Raw genomic sequence first — 20,634 nt, 5'->3', positions numbered from 1 at the left:
TATACAGTCTAGTAGAACAATTTCACACATATTGAGTTACTGGGGCACGATTTGGAAGCTACTGAAGAAAACATTTAATGTTAAAATTATTTAAATTATTGAACATTACTTAAAATTTTAATAGAGGATAGTGTGCCTCGTGTAATAGCATGAATGACCACTATTTTATATCAGTTGGTCACAAGACAAAGCATTTATTTACAGGAGTGTTTTCGGAAATTGAGGGTCCCGATGTGAAACTCCGAGCGCTTGAGGATGGACTAGTAAAGAACAGCTGGCCGAAATTAGCATTCATAAATCGGATCAACCTTGAGCTGAACATCCCTTACTCCGCGGAGCGYGGGATATCCAGTATTCAACTTGAAAACAACTTCACTGAGGTCGGCAACACAATGAAAACACCGGTGTTCTKAATAGTTTGTTTTGGTCTGTGGACACCAAAAATGGCGCCGAGCGACGTAAACGTCATACGCTGTGACGTCAGCTCCAARGGTCTTTGTCCATCCATCCATCCATTTTCTTTCACCCTTGTCCATCGGTGGGGTCGGGAGGGTTGCTGGTGCCTATCTCCAGCTAACGTTCCGGGCGAGAGGCGGGATCACCCTGGACAGGTCACCAGTCTGTCGCAGGGCAACACAGAGACAGACAGGACACACAACCGTGCACACACACACACACACACACACCTAGGGGCAATTTAGACAGACCAATTAACCTAACAGTCATGTTTTTGGACTGTGGGAGGAAACCCAGAGAAAACCCAGAGAAAACCCACGCATACACAGGGAGAACATGCAAACTCCATGAAGGAAGACCCCAGGCCGGGAATTGAACCCAGAACCTTCTTGTTGCAAGGCAACAGCTCTACCAACTGTGCCACTGTGCAGCCCCAAAGCTCTTTGTATTTACAGCATTTTGTACCCAGAAATAAAGTCAGACAGGAAATGAAGTCCTGTGAAAATATCTCACGATRTCTTATGCTGTCGACGAGAGAATGGGAGATCCAAACCAGGAAGTGATTGAGCAGATCTAAAAGCCATATGGATGGATATCGCGAATGGATATGCCTCGTGTGTTTGGTTCCTCCGTTTACTATAAATCTGTGAAGTCGTAAATGCGGCCATGCAGCGCTTCTGGGACATGTGGATTGTCGGAAAAGTAAGTAAAATTCTTACGGTTTTATATGCAAAAAAAAAAAAGTGCTCTACCTTACGTGGTTCAAATTCTACCAGCATTTGAAAACTATTTACATGCAACTCAGATCGCCAGCGATCCGGCCGGCTGTAAAATTGATAAGCCTCCCTGAACACAGCTGGTTGATTAGTTAGTTTTAAACTCCTACTCTGCTCGTTATTTTGGAAATGGAACCGAAACGCACAGAATTGCGCTACAATAATCAACTGAGATTATTATTGTTGTTGGGTCATTAATTTGAACACGCTTTGTTGATTTTTTTTTGTTCTTTCATAAAGTTACGGACGTTTTGATAAGGAGTCAGAAGAGGACGTGCTGGTCTCAGCGTCCTGACGGCGTTCAGTCTGCCACCTAATGCTGAGATCGACTCAAAACCTTCCGCGATCGACGTGTTGCACCGCTGCTCTAGCAAAGCACGAACAGTTCAGAAACAATATTAAATGGGGAAAAAAGTTATTTATTAACTGATGAAGTCGCATTTTAGATTGTTCTTGAAAAACTAATCAGTCACGGCTAATTNCATACACAGGGAGAACATGCAAACTCCATGAAGGAAGACCCCAGGCCGGGAATTGAACCCAGAACCTTCTTGTTGCAAGGCAACAGCTCTACCAACTGTGCCACTGTGCAGCCCCAAAGCTCTTTGTATTTACAGCATTTTGTACCCAGAAATAAAGTCAGACAGGAAATGAAGTCCTGTGAAAATATCTCACGATRTCTTATGCTGTCGACGAGAGAATGGGAGATCCAAACCAGGAAGTGATTGAGCAGATCTAAAAGCCATATGGATGGATATCGCGAATGGATATGCCTCGTGTGTTTGGTTCCTCCGTTTACTATAAATCTGTGAAGTCGTAAATGCGGCCATGCAGCGCTTCTGGGACATGTGGATTGTCGGAAAAGTAAGTAAAATTCTTACGGTTTTATATGCAAAAAAAAAAAAGTGCTCTACCTTACGTGGTTCAAATTCTACCAGCATTTGAAAACTATTTACATGCAACTCAGATCGCCAGCGATCCGGCCGGCTGTAAAATTGATAAGCCTCCCTGAACACAGCTGGTTGATTAGTTAGTTTTAAACTCCTACTCTGCTCGTTATTTTGGAAATGGAACCGAAACGCACAGAATTGCGCTACAATAATCAACTGAGATTATTATTGTTGTTGGGTCATTAATTTGAACACGCTTTGTTGATTTTTTTTTGTTCTTTCATAAAGTTACGGACGTTTTGATAAGGAGTCAGAAGAGGACGTGCTGGTCTCAGCGTCCTGACGGCGTTCAGTCTGCCACCTAATGCTGAGATCGACTCAAAACCTTCCGCGATCGACGTGTTGCACCGCTGCTCTAGCAAAGCACGAACAGTTCAGAAACAATATTAAATGGGGAAAAAAGTTATTTATTAACTGATGAAGTCGCATTTTAGATTGTTCTTGAAAAACTAATCAGTCACGGCTAATTAGTGGGTGAACTCACGGCTGGACAGTGAACCCATTGATTCTTTACAGCAGACAGCAGCTCCCCTCTCTTGCAGGTACTGCGTACCCCCGCTAAATCTTTTAGGGGTACGCAGTACCCTGCCGTACCCCCTTACTTTCTTACTTTCACCCCTGGTGGAAACCCCATTAAGTTTTTTTTTTTTTTTTTTACGCCAAAACTGACTAGTGTCAGCTTCTGGCTTATGCACTTTGCATGCGGTTAGTAAAAGTTGTTTACAGTAAGTGATGATGGCTAATCCTTTCTGAGGCCGAGAGGAAAAGCTGCCAGAGCACCATAAGATGGGGTGTTGCTCTCATTTCCTTACTATTCAGTGATCTTTTCTTTGTGTTGTCTTAGCTTGACCATTATTGAATTAGATCAGTAATTTTAAAGGGCATGGACATTTATGCTCTCATTTAGTTTACTTATTAAAAATTTAATTAGCTGGTATTGGTTTGCAAAAGTATGTTTTCAATTTCACACTAAAGGATTTTAAACATTTTTATTGAAAATTAAAGTTAAATTGACCCTGATTTCATTTACAAAATGACTGAAAAGATGAAACAAAGCAGGTGAAATTTTATATAAGCATTGTATCATGAAATTGAGAAAGTATTCCTCCACCCATGATGAAGTAGGACCACTGTGTTTCCCAGACTCCTTGATCAAGTCATTCCTGTTGATCCAGAGACATGCCCGTTTCTTCATAGGTATTCATTAGGTATTGCTCTAAGAATTAATGTTTTATTTGTCAGAATGCTTGATTAAAATTCTGGCTGACTTTGTGTCTATTTTCTCTCACTCTTATTGAACATAGAAGCTCTAAGATATTTAACACATGGATGCGGGACTCCTGTTTAAAACAASCATGATGAGAAGAAGCAAAGAAAAGCCAGCATGCAGCTTCGGTGCATCTCCACGTTTTTTCCTGAGACATTCCTTCATCTTCGATGAGAGATAGATGGCCCATGGCATCAGTCAACACATGGCAAGGTCACACCCCCACACGGCCAATATTTATGGAGGAGGATATAAACAGAGGAGATGAATGGAGCAGCGCGTTTTAAACCCAGGCAACTAGCAAGAAGCTGGAAGAATCTGACTAAAACTGGTCAACATAGAATCATTTAGAGCTTAGMTTTCATTTTAAATTTACAATCCCACATGTTTGCTTTTGTCTGATCTCCACACAACTATATAATCAATATTTACAAATGCATGAAGGAGATAATTGCGACCAGCTTTCCATTAATTTTAGATTTTAGTATCTAGGCCAACTAATTATTGGCCTAGATAAAGAGACTGGATTTATAAAAAGACACATGTCATTATTTTGTGTGGTATGAACAGGAGGTGTGACACTTTAATAAAATGTTGTAAATACATTTTAATCTCTTTAGAATTAGTAAATTTTAATAGATAATATTGGAAAACAGAAAACATGAGTGGTGTTTCTATGCACAWAGAGCTATCTGAAAACAAAATGTAATTGGACATTTAGCCAACTTCACCAAACCTATGTCCTATGCCAGAGACAAAACAGATATATTTTTAGTACCTACAAGTAAGGGATTATAATAAAATAAAAAAAGGAATTATGACCATGATTACTTAAAGCTGGGACCTTCATGGGCTGGATTTGAAGTTGTCTGTTTTTTGTTTGTTTTTTTTTAAACAGGAAACTAAATGAACTGTTGTCACATCAGAAAGTAATTCAGAATTTTAGCAAAAGGCAGCTGAAGATCACATGTGGTGCMACACACAGCTAATGCAGGTAAACTCCACGAGATCTGTGAAAGATGATGCTTAAGTACAGCAACAGCAAAAACAAAAATAATATCAATAATGTAATTTGGAGGGGGTGGTTGTCAATTTACTCTTTGAGGGGGTCTAGCGGTCCTGTACTTAGAAAACACCTGCTTTCATTAAAACTTAACATTTCTTCTTTCTTTACTTTGTGTAAGCAAATAGAAACCACAATGCACATTGCATGTTGAATTAACAGTTAACCCATAAAACATGACTGGCTTCTTCACCTCTCCACCACAGATTCAATACATTTATACAACAACCAAATAAAAAACAAGTATCTTTATTCTTTAATGTTTGCTGATTATAAATTACCTTAAATCTCACAGCTGAAAGTGTAATTTCTTATTGACCTCTCTGACCTACTTTATTTCCTGATAAGCTGATGAATACCTCACAACTAATAAACATAAAATACATCCATCAAAGCTACAGAAGAAACAGCATGACAGCATGTGTCTCTGGGATATGGCTGGTTGTTCGGAAGGATTTAGGTTGTGCAGATTAGCTGGGCTATCAGAGAGCAATCGTATTTCAACGCCTTCCTCCACCAACGATTTGGCTCAGTTTCCTCCGTTTAATATATGGAGAGCATGGAATCGATAAGAGTAGAAAAGCCAACTATCAATCACGGGATGATAAGGCATGAAAAGCAGCTCAGCGTTTATGCACGTTAGACAGCAGGTGGTAATAGGAGGCTGTGTGTGTTAGAAATCTATGCGTCTGTGTTTGCATATGGAAGGATAAACCGTAGCAAATTTATGCAGCGCTGCAGACAGGGAAAAGAGGAGGTAGACAAACAGAAGTTTTCATATTTCTTGGTTTTATTGTTAAATACAAAACTGATGAATTACACAAAAAAATATTAGAAGGTGCTGGTTTGAATGCTAACTGCTCTGTTTTCTCCTCAAACACCCTGAAGTTAGACTAAACTTTTCAGCACAATTTTTKAGTTCAGATTGTAATGGAGATTAACTAAACAGAATTGAATTTTAATGAGCTAAACTAACTTTTAACCCTTGTCACCATTGTCAATATGTCCAATGACATTTATCTAAATATGCTGTGGAAGAACCAGAATGCYGGTGTTACTGGATCTGAATACAGCATTTGGCTCTTTGGACCATGGTATGTTATGGAAGTGACTGGAGAACTGGGCTGGGCTCAGTACTTGACTCGTTAGAGTCTTACTTGAGGGTCAGGCAGTTCTTTGTGTCAATAGGACAAAAATCTTGTGCAGAGTACCCCTATTTAACTTTATGTTAAATAGGGTTCTTCCTATTTAACATATGCAGTACATGCAGAACTGAACTGAAAATATAAGATCAGTCTGAAAGGCTTTAGCAGAAGATGCTCATCAGGCGAACACACAAATATTCCTACTGTCTTCAGCAAAAGCCATTATTTTGACTTGCAGAGACCAACTTTGACTCTCAATACAAACATAAAAGTATCTGTTTAATTGGACATTCAATTGTACTTTGAAGGCACTGAAATGTTTTTTCCAGGAAACAAAAAATTTCAAAAATTAGAATGATAGAAAAAAAAAGTTAGAGTTACAGATGGAGCAGTTCAGATCTGGAAAGCAGGAGAGTTTTCTCATCAGAAGCATGGCTGTTTTCTTCAGCTTAATGCCGTTTTCTAAAACAATCTTAATTTTCTGAGGTCTTCATTTTCACCTTATCAGGTGTTTTGTTGGAAGTAAGTAAGTAAGTAAGTAAGTAAGTAAGTAAGTAAGTAAGTAAGTAAGTAAGTAAGTAAGTAAGTAAGTAAGTAAGTAAGTCGATCTGGTCAGTAACTTAATTGTGTATAAAACAAACTAGCAGCTTAGGTTAGACAAACTTAGGGATGTATTAGCAGCTCTTGCCTTGATGGTTGGAAGTTCTGCTCTGATTAGCATACAGTACATATACTTAGTTGTAAGTTGAGCAGCTTCAAAGCCTGAGTAATTAGACCACCTGTTAACATTAGCATATGAGCCCGTAGCCCATAGTGGGACAATCTCAGAAAATAATACCACRCTTACCCATAATACCAAGCTTTCAGCSTGGCATAAACACAGTGGTAAGAGGTTCAGAGCACTGATACCAAGCTGACATTGAGGTTTGTCATTGAGATGTCTGATTGGGCTGAACTGATCAGAGGCAGATAAACACACAGCAGAGAGCTTTGAGTTGATGAGACATGATTTGATCAAAGAGTCTTTGTAATAACGGTGATCARATTGTCTCCATTCATACAGAGGCGAGAGCTACAGCAGGATGATGGCATTCCCTGAGGATCCACTGTTCTTTCTCTTCATTTGGCTATCATCTGTTTTCTGTTTTCCTCCTCAGAGCTTTTATGTTAAGCAATGAAATTCTCTCATTTCCGTTCCTCTCTCTCATGTTTTCTCATTTCTTTCTCCATGTCATTTAACCTCCCTCACTCTGACTTCATAACTTCATCTCGATTTGACTCGTTGCCCTTATTACTCTTCAAAAGCCYTTTGGCTTTCTTTATCTCACTTTACTGCTGTACCTGCTCACATTTCCCATCTTAAAATCTTTTTGGCTTCTACTTTATTAGAAAAAGTTCTTAATTGAGTCTAACATGAAGCTAGTTAAACTTTCCTATGATTATTTCGGTTTTTGTCTAACTCAGGACACTGTTATTAATATCAATACAAAAACTCTTTGCACATATTTGCTGGGAAGTTTTCATTTTACCAGTGATAAATGAGGGAATTCCTCTTAAAATGTGTAATTAAGTTTCTGTCACAGTTTTAAGGACATTGTTTTCTGTTCAGTTTTTTCACATAATTTATTTTCTATTTTGGCAACACTTTAGAAATATAGATGAGCAATAATTCACCACTTATTTTGAACATATCAGTTTTCCTTTTAGACAGTTTATGTGAAACATGAAACAGTGAGATGATCATTAACACATGGTCTTGCACAGACAGGTTAAGCTGGCAGAGATTTTAAAATGATTTTAAAATGCATTTACCATTGTTGTTAAAATAAAGTGGAACTTATGACTTTTAGAACACAAAGGTTGAACTGGCAAATATTGAAGTTTCCTAGATCAGGTTAGTTGTTGTTTTGTCTCTTCTTTTGTTTTGTTGTTTTTTTTACTTGTGGGAAAAAAAATTCTCAAAAAATATGAGGTGCAGAATTTCACCAACTGTGTTTTTCTACTAACTATTTTTGACTATAAAAATTTATATTTGTTTTTTTTTACTTTTATTGATTTATTTTTTGCTTAAATTATGAATGACACATGGAAAAGAAAATAATTATGTCATGCCATTTTTTACAAGTATTTGTTTTTCTCTTGTCATCAAACAATCCACAGGAAATGATCACAATTTATTTCCTTAAGAGAAAAATGAAAGACTGGCATGACTTTTTTTTATTTTTTTTTTATCTACCTCGCCTTTCAGGTCGTTTCCCATCAAATGGCTTTTGTAAAAATGTAATTATCACTTCTTGGCRTTTCTTCTTCCTATTTTCCTGTAAATGCCAGATTTGTGGAGTGTGTAAATGATTTTCTTTCAACAGATTCTCAAACCTGAGATGTACAGCTCCTTAAGAGTTWCTGTTAGCCTATTGGCTGCTTCTCTAATTACTGGTAATTGTCTCCTTACCCAGCTTTACAGTTTAGTTTAGGTGGATAACCATTTCTCAGCATGTGTGTAAAGGTGCCATCCTCTTCATTTTCAGATGACGCATTGAACAGAGCTCCATGAGGCTCAAACCTGATCCCAGTTTTAAAATTCTTCACCATTTTATCTCTGAACCTGTCTGGCATGTTTCTAATTTTCTATTTGCTTTCAAATGTCATTTAACAAACTTGTGAGATCTTCACAGCATAAAAGAAAGAGCAAAAGAAAAAAAAAACATATACAACTTTTATGTCTTTATATTTACACATCACTTTTTAGTCATTGGCATCACAATAAAACTAAATTGCATTTAACAATTAAGATAAAATGTTCAAGGACAATAAATAATTTCCCCACGTACTGTACATGAGCCACTAAAGATGTAATTTTGCAAGCAACCTGCATTTTTATTTATCCAGTATACTGTGTATGCATACATATACATACACACACTTGCATATATCCACATATACACACATATATTAAAAACATCTTTCTCATGCCCCTCCCCCCATGTGACCACCAGTATGTTGTCTCTAATGGGATTCAAAGGCTTGGTTCGCCCACCAGACCCAATCAATAGGCATTTCATTGGCTGCAATCTCTTGAGCGTTTTAAAAAGAACAGTGTGTGCGTGTGTGTAGGACTGTATGCATTCTAGCATCCTCTTCCCTCACTGATCTCCCCAGGGTTCTGGAAAGACCTACACTTATTTGCTCCACACCTACTAAAATACACATATAGATACACGTCACACACACAAACATATGCAGTCCTAGATATGCCAGCTGGACCAAATATTCAACTGAGAGGGAACCTCCACTCCACCCATTGTTGCCTGGGCGATGTGTGTGTTTGTGTTTGTGTGTGTGAGGGTGTGCACGTGTGTGTGCTTTTGTTTGCAATACCTTGTGGGGACCAAAGCCTGGTCCCCACAAGGTGTGGAAACGCTATTTTGGAACACAACAGCGTTTAGATTTAGGACTACGGTGTGAATTGAGTTTTGGAGAGGGTTAGGATCAGGTACGTATTGGTTAGGATTAGGATAGAKTTGTAGGCTGTAGAAATGAATGGAAGTCAATGGAAAGTCCCCACAAAGATAGCCACGCAATCTTTGTGTGTGTGTGTGTGTGTAGGTGTGTGTGTGTAGGTGTGTGCAGGTGTGATGATATATGTGACCAAGTAATACAGAGACAGAATACTTSTGTAATGTACTTTGTAAAATAATGAGGCTGAAAGGATGAATTATGACTTCTGCAAACCTTTCTCTCCTTTAAAAGAAAGCACCAGAGGGGGCGCCAAAACCCCGTCTGGAGGGGGCGGCGCACCGATGATGTTTTCCCATACACTTCAGCGCGCCTTACGCCTCGGGGGTTGGGGAGAGCGAGTGAGCGTCGCTCCTTCACCCTGACACTCCTTCACTCGGGGGGGCGCCAATCTATGTTTTCGCATCCACCTGAATAATGTGTAGTTGCGCCACTGACCCCTGACCATGGCTAAATCCAGAGGGATTGTGGTCCTTTCAAGTTTTGGCGTAGATTCGATGCCATACATTTGACTTGAAATGGCTTTGATGTTCTAATTCCAGACTGCTGCACCTCGTCGCTTAACTTGGTATTTTGCACAACTTGAACTGAATTGTACAAGTGTCAAACTGCAACAAATGCTCTGAGTGTTCAGCTGAATTTGTGGCAAAACTGAATCATTAGCAACAATCATGGTGTCATTTTCAAGGAAAAAGGCTGGAGGGAGAGGTAAATCTGAGAGATCAGCAAAGTGTTGCTTTTATCTGATATTATTGTTTTAGAAAGTGTGGTTGGGGGCAAAATTTATTCGATCCATTTGCTCAATAATACTGGCTTGTGTGTAATATATTTTTTTGTAATTTATAATCTAATAATTTGTCAATATTTCAATGAAACCAATTTGTATTAAGTCTTCAGTTCTACCTTTTACTYTTATGAATAGGATATTTTCTGATGTCCATTACTGATACTCAAGTGACAGCATGCAAACAATCTTGTCTGTTTTATAATCAGAAAATACGTGACTATGACGTTCTTACAATTAAAAATTGTATTTTAATCTCACTTAATTTGAATACAAAACAATTTCCCAAATATACATTTGTCTTAAAACACATTCCAGTGTTTTTTTTTTTATTTTTTATAAGCAGTCGAGAAYGGCTGATAGATGGAGCCCAGTTCAAGCAGATTATAATATGTATGGCTGATTTTGATTTAAAAATCTAAAATGTGTTAATAAATGCTGTTGGACACATTAATAGTTACTGATAGTCAAACAGGATCATTGCTGCACAATATAATACATGTGAAGAAAAAGAAGATGAAAARGCAACAGATCTAAAGAGAAAAAAAGACCAGGAAGAAATCCTGGCTTCACTCTGCTGTAATCAACAAAATACATGCAATTATTCATCCTGCTAATAACTACAAAGTGCAAGTGTGACTATCAACACAAAAACACACTCAGACATCAAGTCATTTGGATAACATGGTATCAAGAGTGAAGCAGTTCAAAGTCCTATTAGCAATGCTTTTTCATCCCCTTTTGCTTTATTTACCAGACATGCCAATTAAGACCCAAGAATTCTAACTGAAGCTAACCACCACAAACAGTAACGCTGCTGGCACCTACAACCGAGTCAACATATGTAAACAAACCAGCAAAATAACACAAACAGGGAAACACAAGAGACAGACTTTAAAAAGCTTTTTGCCCGTTTACAGTTTTTTGTTGTTGTTTTTGATACTAACTTTTTGTTTTTAAGATTGTTATATCTCCACAGTCCAATCAGGGCCACTGGGGCAACAAGTCCAGGAGGGAGATTCAGAGATTCAACAGTTAGTCTAATGCATAAATAAAACCATACTGTCTTGTAWGTAGATCTATGTAGCACTCTGTGCTTTTCAATTGCTTTTCACCTTAAAAGTCATTGATCTCATTTTAGATTTGGGCTCATGTGCTCAACAAAACCTAGATTACTTTGTCATTAGTTTAAATCTTGCCTGGATCAAGTTTTCTGTGAGGCTATAGCTTTAACTAGCTAAACCTATAAGCTGTATGAAGCTCTTGCTAATAATTACTGTTCAGGAAAAACCTTATCAGCTAGWTTATTTAAAGATGAGCAGATATTTTAAATACCATTTTATCAATTAAAACCAGACATTTTATCAAGACTTTGGGTAACCGTCCACCTGAGGTGGCTAGTGTTCCAGATCTCTGCATACAAATGTTTTAAAATGGGTACTTCTGATATAGTGTAGGGCTTCCTCATAAAGTTAACCTTAATATTAAACAGACTTCTGACTGTTATAAAATATGGCTGTATTGAGAATCGGTCAGCACACTAGATCCGAAGGTTTCAACGGCTCTAACAGACACTATGACTGCTAATGTGCAAATGTGCTGCTAATRTCAAAAAAACATAATTCTACAAATACCTGTTTCCATTAAATAATAAATTAAAATCACCTGTGAATAAGCTAGTTCATGTGACAAATCATTAAAAATCATGGTAGCGATGGATGTAAACCGCTGCATGAGATTATATTCATAATTCTTGTTCTTAACCGTCCTGAACATCCACTCTAGAGAGCTTGATCTTCTTCCATCTGACCGCACCTTTAGGATGCTAAGATCAGAACCAGGCGTCGGGTTTCTTTCATTCCTACAGCCATTACTGAGCTTAGTCTCCCTGGCTTAGCCTGTAAAACCTTTCTAGGTTTTTTGAAATACATATTTTATTTTCATATTATCTTGAGAGCACCATGCATTTGATGTGCTAGTGCAGTGGTTCTTAACCTGGGYTCGATCGAACCCCAGGGGTTCGATGAGTCGGGCTCAGGGGTTCGGCGGAGCTTCTGCCACGGAGGTAAAGACACACTTGTGTAAAGTYGTGATGACGCCCCGCTTTGCCATCACTTGCTGCAGAGGATCACGTTACATTGCTTAGCCAATCAGAGCTGCGAAGGAGCACTGATTGAAGGAGCTCCACTCTCAGCATGGATTTGAACTTGTGTCTTTAATTACTTCAGCAAAGGCTTCAGAATTTGCCAAATTCTGAAGCCTTTGGTGTACTTCTAAATTTGCTTCTTAGTCGCATCTTTTCGGGGTTGCTACGGCCTCTAGTGGCGTGGGGTGGTAACACAAGTAATATAATTACATCACTAAATCAGAATACCGCAAAGTCTTTATTATTTATTATTAATTTTTCCATTCTCTTAAGAACGTAGAGCTAATTAAATGATCTAAACAAGACCTTAAGGTGGTTCCAGTTTCTCTCGATGGCCAACCTGTTGAAACTGTGGCAAATCTTAAATACCTTTGGTCGTTCCTGGACAGTCAACTCAACTGTGCTGAAAACACTGACTATATTTTGAAGAACTGTTCTCAGAGACTCTACCTTTTAAGAAGACTTAGTGATCTTGGGGTGACCCAACTAGAYTCTAGTTGGGTCACCAATTCAATACAATTTAACTTCTATGTCTTGAATTTTGGGGGAAAACAAATCATATATTATTTATCACTACAGAAGGGTTCAGTGAATGCGTAAATGAAACTGGTGGGTTCGGTACCTCAAAAAAGGTTAAGAACCACTGTGCTAGAGCATGAGTCACTTCTCATAATATGTGTACTAACAAAATGAGTAAAACTGAAACTGAAATTAATTCAGCTCTCATCTGCCGGCCATCAGAGGAGACGGCAACGTTTTATACATATGCTGTGCTTTGGGGACATTATAGTTGGTCATTTACAAAGAGCTATGGCTTCAGCATGTTCAAATGACAACTTTTTATGAGAGCAGTGGAGGTGAGTTCTCTGAAGGGATGAATCATGCTTCTCCATTCAACAATCTGATGGACGAGTCTGGGTTTGTCGGTTCCCAGGAGAACGGTACTTGACCAACTGTATTGTGCCAAGTGTAAAGTTTAGTGGAGGAGGGATCATGGTGTATGGTTGTTTTTCAGGAGCTGGGCTTGGCCCCTTAGGAACTCTAAATCTTTCAGCATACCAAGACATTTTGGACAATTTTATGCTTCCAACTTTGTGGCAACAGTTTAGAGTTGGCCTCTTCCTCTTCCAACATGACTGTGCTACAGTGCACAAAGGTCCAAAAAAGACATGGATGGCAGAGTCTGGGATGGATGTGGATGAACTTGACTGGCCTGCACATAAACACACTCCTAAACCTTGTGGACAGCCTTCCCAGAAGAGTTGAAGCTGTTCTAGCTGCAAAGGGTGGACCAACGTCATATTGAACCATATGGATTAGGAATATCACTTAAGCTCATATGTGAGTCAATGCAGGTGAGTGAATACTTTTGGCAATATAGTGTATTTTCGACATTCAGTTCTGTGGTGCATTTCCATTTCAACACCGTGCTGTAATACAGAGTGCAGGACTCTCCTGTCAGCCAGAGGGAAAGCTTGGATTTGTCACATCAAGATGCAGTGCATGTAAACCCATGTATGTAGTGTGTATAAATCTGTGCAAGATATGCATGAACAGCTGTTCCTGTGATCAGACGAGTTACCTTTGTATTTAAGTGTGGAGGGTGATTTGACACGACAAGGATTTAAGAAGACGGGGAGATTTGCTCGATCTCATGACAAAGTAAATAAAATATGATCCTATCCTGGAACGTTCACTTATGAGAAAAACACACACCAACTCACTAGCATGTTTGCTTACCAGGTGAGTGTCCAAGTAAACCCTAAGGTTGTCCAAGTCCTGCCTGGGTTGTGTCCAGTTTTCAGTGCTGTCTAGTGCCTCCTGTAGCCATGAGATGAACCCGTCCAACTTCTGCACAAAACACTGGAGACAGAGACACAGATTATTAATAAGAGAATTTAATCTGAAATATCTTACAAAGCTAGTAGTAACACATGGGAACCAAATTGTTGGTACCCCTCTGATACTGAACTACAAGCCCACAATGGTCACTAGAAGAACTTAAAACAAAAAAAGTAATAATGAACAAACGTGCTCTAAAAAAACAATCAAAATTAAATATTGCTTTTTAAATGTGGTTCATCAGAATCGTTGAAGCACAGTACTTCTCTTACTTCTCTTAGCCTGCTTCATTTTTGTGTCTGTGAGCATAGAGCTGATGTGTCTTTCTACAAAGCTCCAGTTTTGTCTCAACTATCCAAACAACCTTATCCCAGAAGCACTGTGACATGTCAGTACGTACTGTGGAAAATTACAGTCTAACATTTTTATACTTTGCTTTCCTTCTTGGTCATCTCCCCTGTATTTCACATAGGTTCAAACAATGATGAATGGTGGGATCTGACACTGATGTACCTCAACTCCATGTGAATTACCATTCACATTTTCCTTCTCTTTAATTTGTCATCAATTTTCCCCCTACACCTAGAGACGTATTGGAGGACCTTAAACTTCTGAATAATCTGTGCAACTCCAGTCAGAGGAGCGTCAAGTTTCCTGGAAATTTATTGCATTACATTTAACATGCTGTTCTGTAATTCTCATTCTGACCTCCTGGGACGACTCTCTCTTCTGCTTCCTGTGGTTCATGTTCAGTGTGGTACACAACACGTGGTGGATGAGTTTGAAAAGTATTGAACTTGCAAGCAAAGTTCACAGGTTGAGTTTCAGCTTCCCTCATMTGACTCATGTTGATGTGCCTTTGGGCAAGACAGTTAGCACCACAACCTCTCACCCCCCAACTCCCTGTCACGCACACACCTCATTCCAATGTGGCTATTGGATGTCGCACTGGGATGTTCCCCAGATCAGAAACCACCACCGGTGAGTGTGAATGTTGCTTTTAGATTGGTTGGTATGACTCATAAACCATATACTGATGTAAAATATAGGGCAAAAGCTATGCAAGTAGTTGCATATTGACTTCCTAAAGTAATAGCTTAAGTCATTTTTTAATCAAAAGTTATTTTTGAAAAAAAAAATCGCAGTTTGGCAAAAAACTGACTTATTTAGGAATATCACAATATTAGTATCTTCTTTCTTATTAGAATTATTATCAGTCATCTTCCTTTCACAAACCCAACACACACCTATTTCATGGAGGCAGCTGAGCAGCAGTTTGCCCCCATCCCTGGCGACTGTGTTCAAGAAGACCCTGACAGAATCCTCTACAGCTACTGAAATAGTAATGAAGAGGAATAAAGAATATGAAATATGAAACCAAGAAAGAAAAATACCTATGAAAGGTTAGAAGAGAAAAGAGATTATAAAGGAGAGGATATTTGAGTAAAAAGAAAAATGTAGATAGACATAAAAGAGACATAAAAAGATACAGAGAGTTAGAACAAGTATGGCAGCTTGTCCTTCACAGGAGAACACTGACAAACAGGGGGGAAAAAACATGAAGATGTAAAAACTGATTGAGGAAAGGAAGAAAAGGGACTTGCCGCTTAGTGGAGTCTTAGTGCCATCTGCTGGCCACAAAGAGCATCATGAAGGACTTGAACCATAAACTGCCACCAAAACAAATGACTAAAGGCAAAATTCAGGGTTTATACATTCAAAAGTCACTACTTTAGATTATCTTCTTTTTCTTTTTTTTTTGATTCCTGCTGGAAGATTCAAGATTCAGTTTGGGATCAGAAGAATAGAAACTGATACAATATTGATTCCCCCCATTGAAGCAACTTCAGTCATGAAGAGGGGTAGAAAATATGGCTTAAAGGAAAAAGAAATAGGTATGTGTTTATATCTTCATCCTTGAATGGGCCACYGAGGAGGTGAAAGGGGAGAGAAACACTAAAATTTACTATAGGAGGGAGTTTGAAGTTTGTTTGTTTTTTAAAACATTCAGAAAAGTCAGGAGGAAGATTAAAGGATTTTAATAGAAGACAAAACTTTCAGTCTGCAAGTCTTCGTAGAAACAGTTATGTTATGAAGTTTCTCATTGTTCTACACAATTTTTTTTGTTCTAATGAGCAAAAACAACCAGCATGACAACATGAAAATACCACCACAGTCAAACTGTGAAAAAGTTCTGGTTTCTGAGTGATAATGAGCATCTGCCAGCAACAAAGAGATCTTCTTTGTTGAGATMTTCTTTGTTGCTTTGAACTTGAGCAAAATGTCCTAATGTTGATGTATTGCAGCTCCAAACAGAAATATTTAACCTTTAACACGACTGAAGCTGTCAGTGAAATGGAAGCTAATGAGCTGTTCAGGTATGTGGTGAAAGAAATCAGACATCTGGAGAATATGATAGCAAAGATGTCAATTTCTCACTACACTGATGTACTGTACTTCATTTCTTCTTTAATCTTTGAAGGTGTCCTACGAAACATTACTTTTTACTGGCACTACGCCTGCACTGTGAGAAGGTAATTCAGTGTATAGTCAGCGTATATCAGCTCTGTGGTCACAGAAGTTTGGAGAATCGGCTGACAATTCTTAAATCTTTCCGTCTAAACAAGACTTAAGACTCAGGACCACTGCCCAAACGCTCTGACTCTGGTCGCTATGGTAACGTTTATATATCCCTTCAAAATAAGATACAGAAGCGCCACAAAAACGAACATTTTACTTTCATGAAAATTTTAACTCACGATAACGACTAACAGGAGCCCAATGCTTGTTTCTCTGCAACGAGACGGTCCCATCTGGGAGTGATGAGAGACAATGACACCCGAAGTGTTGCTTATATCCACWGCCTGCTTGGTCTCTACGTGGYGAAGCAGCTTGAAGCTTCATTGCCTCATTAGCAGCCGGTCGCCGCATGTTACGCAGAGCGGCTTGTAATGTGGGACTCACCTACCGGTCCAGGATAAATCCATTCTCCTGTCTCTTCTCTGGACTTTTTCCCCTTCGCAAAGAAATTTTCCAAAGACATCTGATCTGTTTCTTACTCATTTTGTTGTTTGTGGGCTCAGTGTTGGCGCGCAAGTAACCGAGAGAATCCGGTTAAAGGATTTTCAAAATAAAAGATCCTCTAGACTCAAATTAAACATAAAACGGAAATATTTCACTATTTCTTGCGCGGCCCGGTACCAATTGGTCCACGGACCGGGGGTTGGGGACCACTGGTCTAAAACATGAAAGTAAATCATTTTAAACTTTTGAATATTATATTAGATTTTCGTGTTTGACAGTAGGAATCCTTGAATCTCCCATGGCAACCATTCAGGGTGCCTAAGTGCTTGCTTTCATCAAGCCCCTACAAAGCTCCTCCTTMGAGGTGCAGTCTGTAACCAAGCACAGATTACCCCACCCCCACACCTCCAACTCTCAGCTCCTACAGACTAGCGGCAGCAGCAATTAGCAAACACCTGGTGGAAATGTGTGTCTGCTGGGCTCATCTTGTGAACTACGTCTCAGTCCAGCACTCTAAGAATGGCTGTAAACAGCATCATGGAGGAGCATTGTTGGGAGGATGTGCTGAAGGTGGAGTGTTGAACTTCTTAAAGAGACAAGGGCCAGTTTCAAAGCATCAAATTGCAAAGTCAATTTCCTTTAAGTCATGTTTGATATATACAAAATTTTTACCACCACTGAAGGTAACATAGTTACTTGACTGTGATATAAAACTATGTTCCTGGAATATACATAGCACCGTTCTGTTATGTTCTGTGTTCCCAGTGGTTTATTTTAGGTTCCCTGTTTTAATTAGGTTTTTGTGTGTCTGTTCTGTTCACTGTGAGTCTTTTTTGTCTTGTCTACTAGCCGATTAGTGTCACCTGTTCCTTGTTTCCCCGTGATTGTCTCCCTGTGTATTTAAGCCCACCTGTTGTCTCTGTCCCTCGTTGGATCCTTGTCTAATGTTTAACGTCTATCGTCGTTAGTCGTGTGTCCTTTCAGTTATCCTTCCCAGTAGAACTGTAAAGTCCTGTGTCGGCGTTGGCTCCTGCATGTCAGTCTTACCAGTTACGATCGGTGCTGAGTCGTTTTGTTCCTGCTCTGCTGAGTTGCCCGTGTTTCATGGACTGTCTGAGCTCTCTACATTAGATCATCTTCATCATTGTCATCATCATTCTGGGTCTACAGCGTTCTTACTCACCACCACACCGCAAATCGTGACACGTTTGTGGTGACGTTAACATTGAAATCAGGCTGTTCCTCTCTGACGCTACATCCAAACTTCAAGCCCAAGAGACTTTTGTAATTGGGATGAAATTCTATGCATCCAAATCTTGCAAAACAATAAACAGGAAAACTAAAGAAGAATATTGCATTATGAGCTCAAACATGTATCCCTTCTTGTCAGTACTAAAACATTTAATCATTAAGGAGACAACATACAGTATATATCTCATATAGTGAGTGTTGTTTTAATGTMCAATGTTAGTCAGAAGAGACTAACAGAAGAGAGAAAGAGGCTACAGAATGAAAGTGAACTTGATGGAAATKACTTCTGCGGCCACGTTTATCACATTTTCAATTCACCTGCTAATAGCTGAATTAAATCATGTCAATATCATATGGAAATAGCTTATTGCATAAAATTAAACATGGTTTTGTTTAGAACCCTCATGTCTCTATTATGTTTGTGTCTCTACTTTGCAGAAGGCTAAATGGAAATTTGAAATACTGAAAAGTGAAAATGAGAAGATGGAGAATGAAGAAGCATGAGAGTGGAAATGGAGGAAGAGGAAAAGACATGAGAATAGTTTACAGAGGATGGAGAAAGTAGATGAAGAGAGGCAAAGAAAACAAGAAAAGGAAATTAAAATATGAAATACATTTTAACACATTAGGGTAAAAAAAACTAACAAAATAAGGTGAAATAAAAGATAAATTACATAAAAAAGAAGAAATGAGCAATAATGCAAAAATAAAATTTGAAATAAGAGTGAATGTGTTAAAAAGGAAGATGAGAAGAGTGAGAAAGAGGATGTGAGAGAGAAAAACGGCAAAGAGAGCTGCGCTGTTTTGGATATCGACCAGTATGCACTGGGCTGCTTACAGATGCTTTGATGTTTCCAAACCAGTCTGGCCCTGGAGGGGCAGAAAGGCCTACTGGGAGCTGGAATGCCTGATCTGATCCTCTGCTGCCTGGATAACCATTCTGATATTCTCCTTCTCTTCCTCACGTTCATCTCTTCACCACTGGATAATAACTGTTCAGCTGACTGAGCTTTCTGATGGATGAAGTCTATAGATCTGGACTCAAAGTCCTGACTGAAAATGTTTAGAGCAGTAGGGATAATATGATCAATTATTAATATTTCAAAAGCAGCCGACCTGATATTTATGCTCCCAGAGTATAAAGCATAAACAATATAAAGAAATGGAACTGCTATACAAAAATAATCTGWTAGTCTGTACAAAATGAGGGAGGATAGAAGTATTATCCCTATATAACTAAGGGCATAAAGAGGAACAGGAGTTTCACTCAAATTACATAAAGCTGGAAAAAAAAAAGAATACTCTGGAGCGAGGGGCAAATAGTCATCAGCTTCTGATGACTATTTTTACAAATTCAATTTAATTTGATTCTGAAATACTCAGACCAACCCAACAACCATTGTTGTAGGTTCAAAATTATTTTGTTCAAAATCACTTAAATCACCTTTCTTCCCCATTCTGATCCTTGGTTGGGGGGGGGAGGAAGGAAAGAAAGAAAACTGGATCCATCTATAAAATAATTGGACATTTGTCTTTCAATCAATTTGAGTGATCATTTTCAAGTACGTCATTTATGTATGTGCTTTTATTGTTTTTCTTTTGAGGTTTCTGGCTTTCATCTATACTCTGCTCTATTCCAGCAAACAGTTGAAACAAATTAATTTGCTAGCAGGTATTTCATTTAACAAGCATTGAAATAAGGTTTTGATATCAACGCCACCAGGCATAAACTTTATGCAGCAACAAGTCAAAGTTATTTTGTTGAAAACTCAATAACTTTTAAATATAAATTCAAATATTTAGAACATAACCACTTCTCCACAAACAAACCTATTGAGTTTGTTAGCTCTTTATGAGTGTTTTCCTTACTTATAAAGTCTGACAGAACATGTGAACAACATCCCTTTCTATCACTGTCCTCTGGCACGTTCTTATTTTGCTATCCTCTCTGTCATTGTGCATCTCTACTCCCCCTGCTGGGCCAATCAGACGATTGTTGATGTAAATCTGTTGTCTGTCTGTCTCCCACTGTTCACAGATAGACTGGCATGCCACAGAGTCTTCAAATACACAGACATCTCACACTGAGGCCATTAATGCTCACACAGACAGCCCATACTATGTAATCACACAATGCATAGGACACTTAGCTAACTGATGGACTGTTTCTTTTTTTTCTCCCAGCCTTTGTATTGTTTTTGGTTCTAAGTGAATATTAAAACCCATCAGGTATAATGTCTCATACAGCGCAAAAGGAACCGTGGCTTTCCATCTACAAATACATCTGGTCCCTGTCTGGAAGACAAAGGAAATATGTGACCAGAATGTAGTCTTGGTTTAGACTTATAGACAAATAATGACAAAGTCAAGGTCAAGATAACATTTCTTAAAGAGAAAAAAAATAATTATTATAA

The 20,634-nt window shown here is 38.6% G+C and overlaps 1 protein-coding gene across 6 annotated transcripts in view; it reads right to left on the bottom strand.

The window, feature by feature from the left end:
• The window catches only part of akap6 (A kinase (PRKA) anchor protein 6), a 241,143-nt gene that overhangs the window by 154,480 nt on the left and 66,029 nt on the right, over positions 1-20,634 (bottom strand). For all 6 annotated transcript variants that reach the window (XM_017302463.1, XM_017302464.1, XM_017302461.1 and 3 more), the window contains one exon: positions 13,844-13,966. In XM_017302463.1, the coding sequence (XP_017157952.1) occupies positions 13,844-13,966 (123 nt within the window). The remainder of the gene's footprint in view (positions 1-13,843; positions 13,967-20,634) is intronic.

The sequence above is a fragment of the Poecilia reticulata genome, linkage group LG22 (assembly GCF_000633615.1).
Source record: "Poecilia reticulata strain Guanapo linkage group LG22, Guppy_female_1.0+MT, whole genome shotgun sequence".
In the NCBI taxonomy this organism is placed as follows: domain Eukaryota; kingdom Metazoa; phylum Chordata; class Actinopteri; order Cyprinodontiformes; family Poeciliidae; genus Poecilia; species Poecilia reticulata.
Note: the sequence above shows the minus strand (reverse complement) of the source record. Positions and strands in the feature narration are given on the sequence as shown.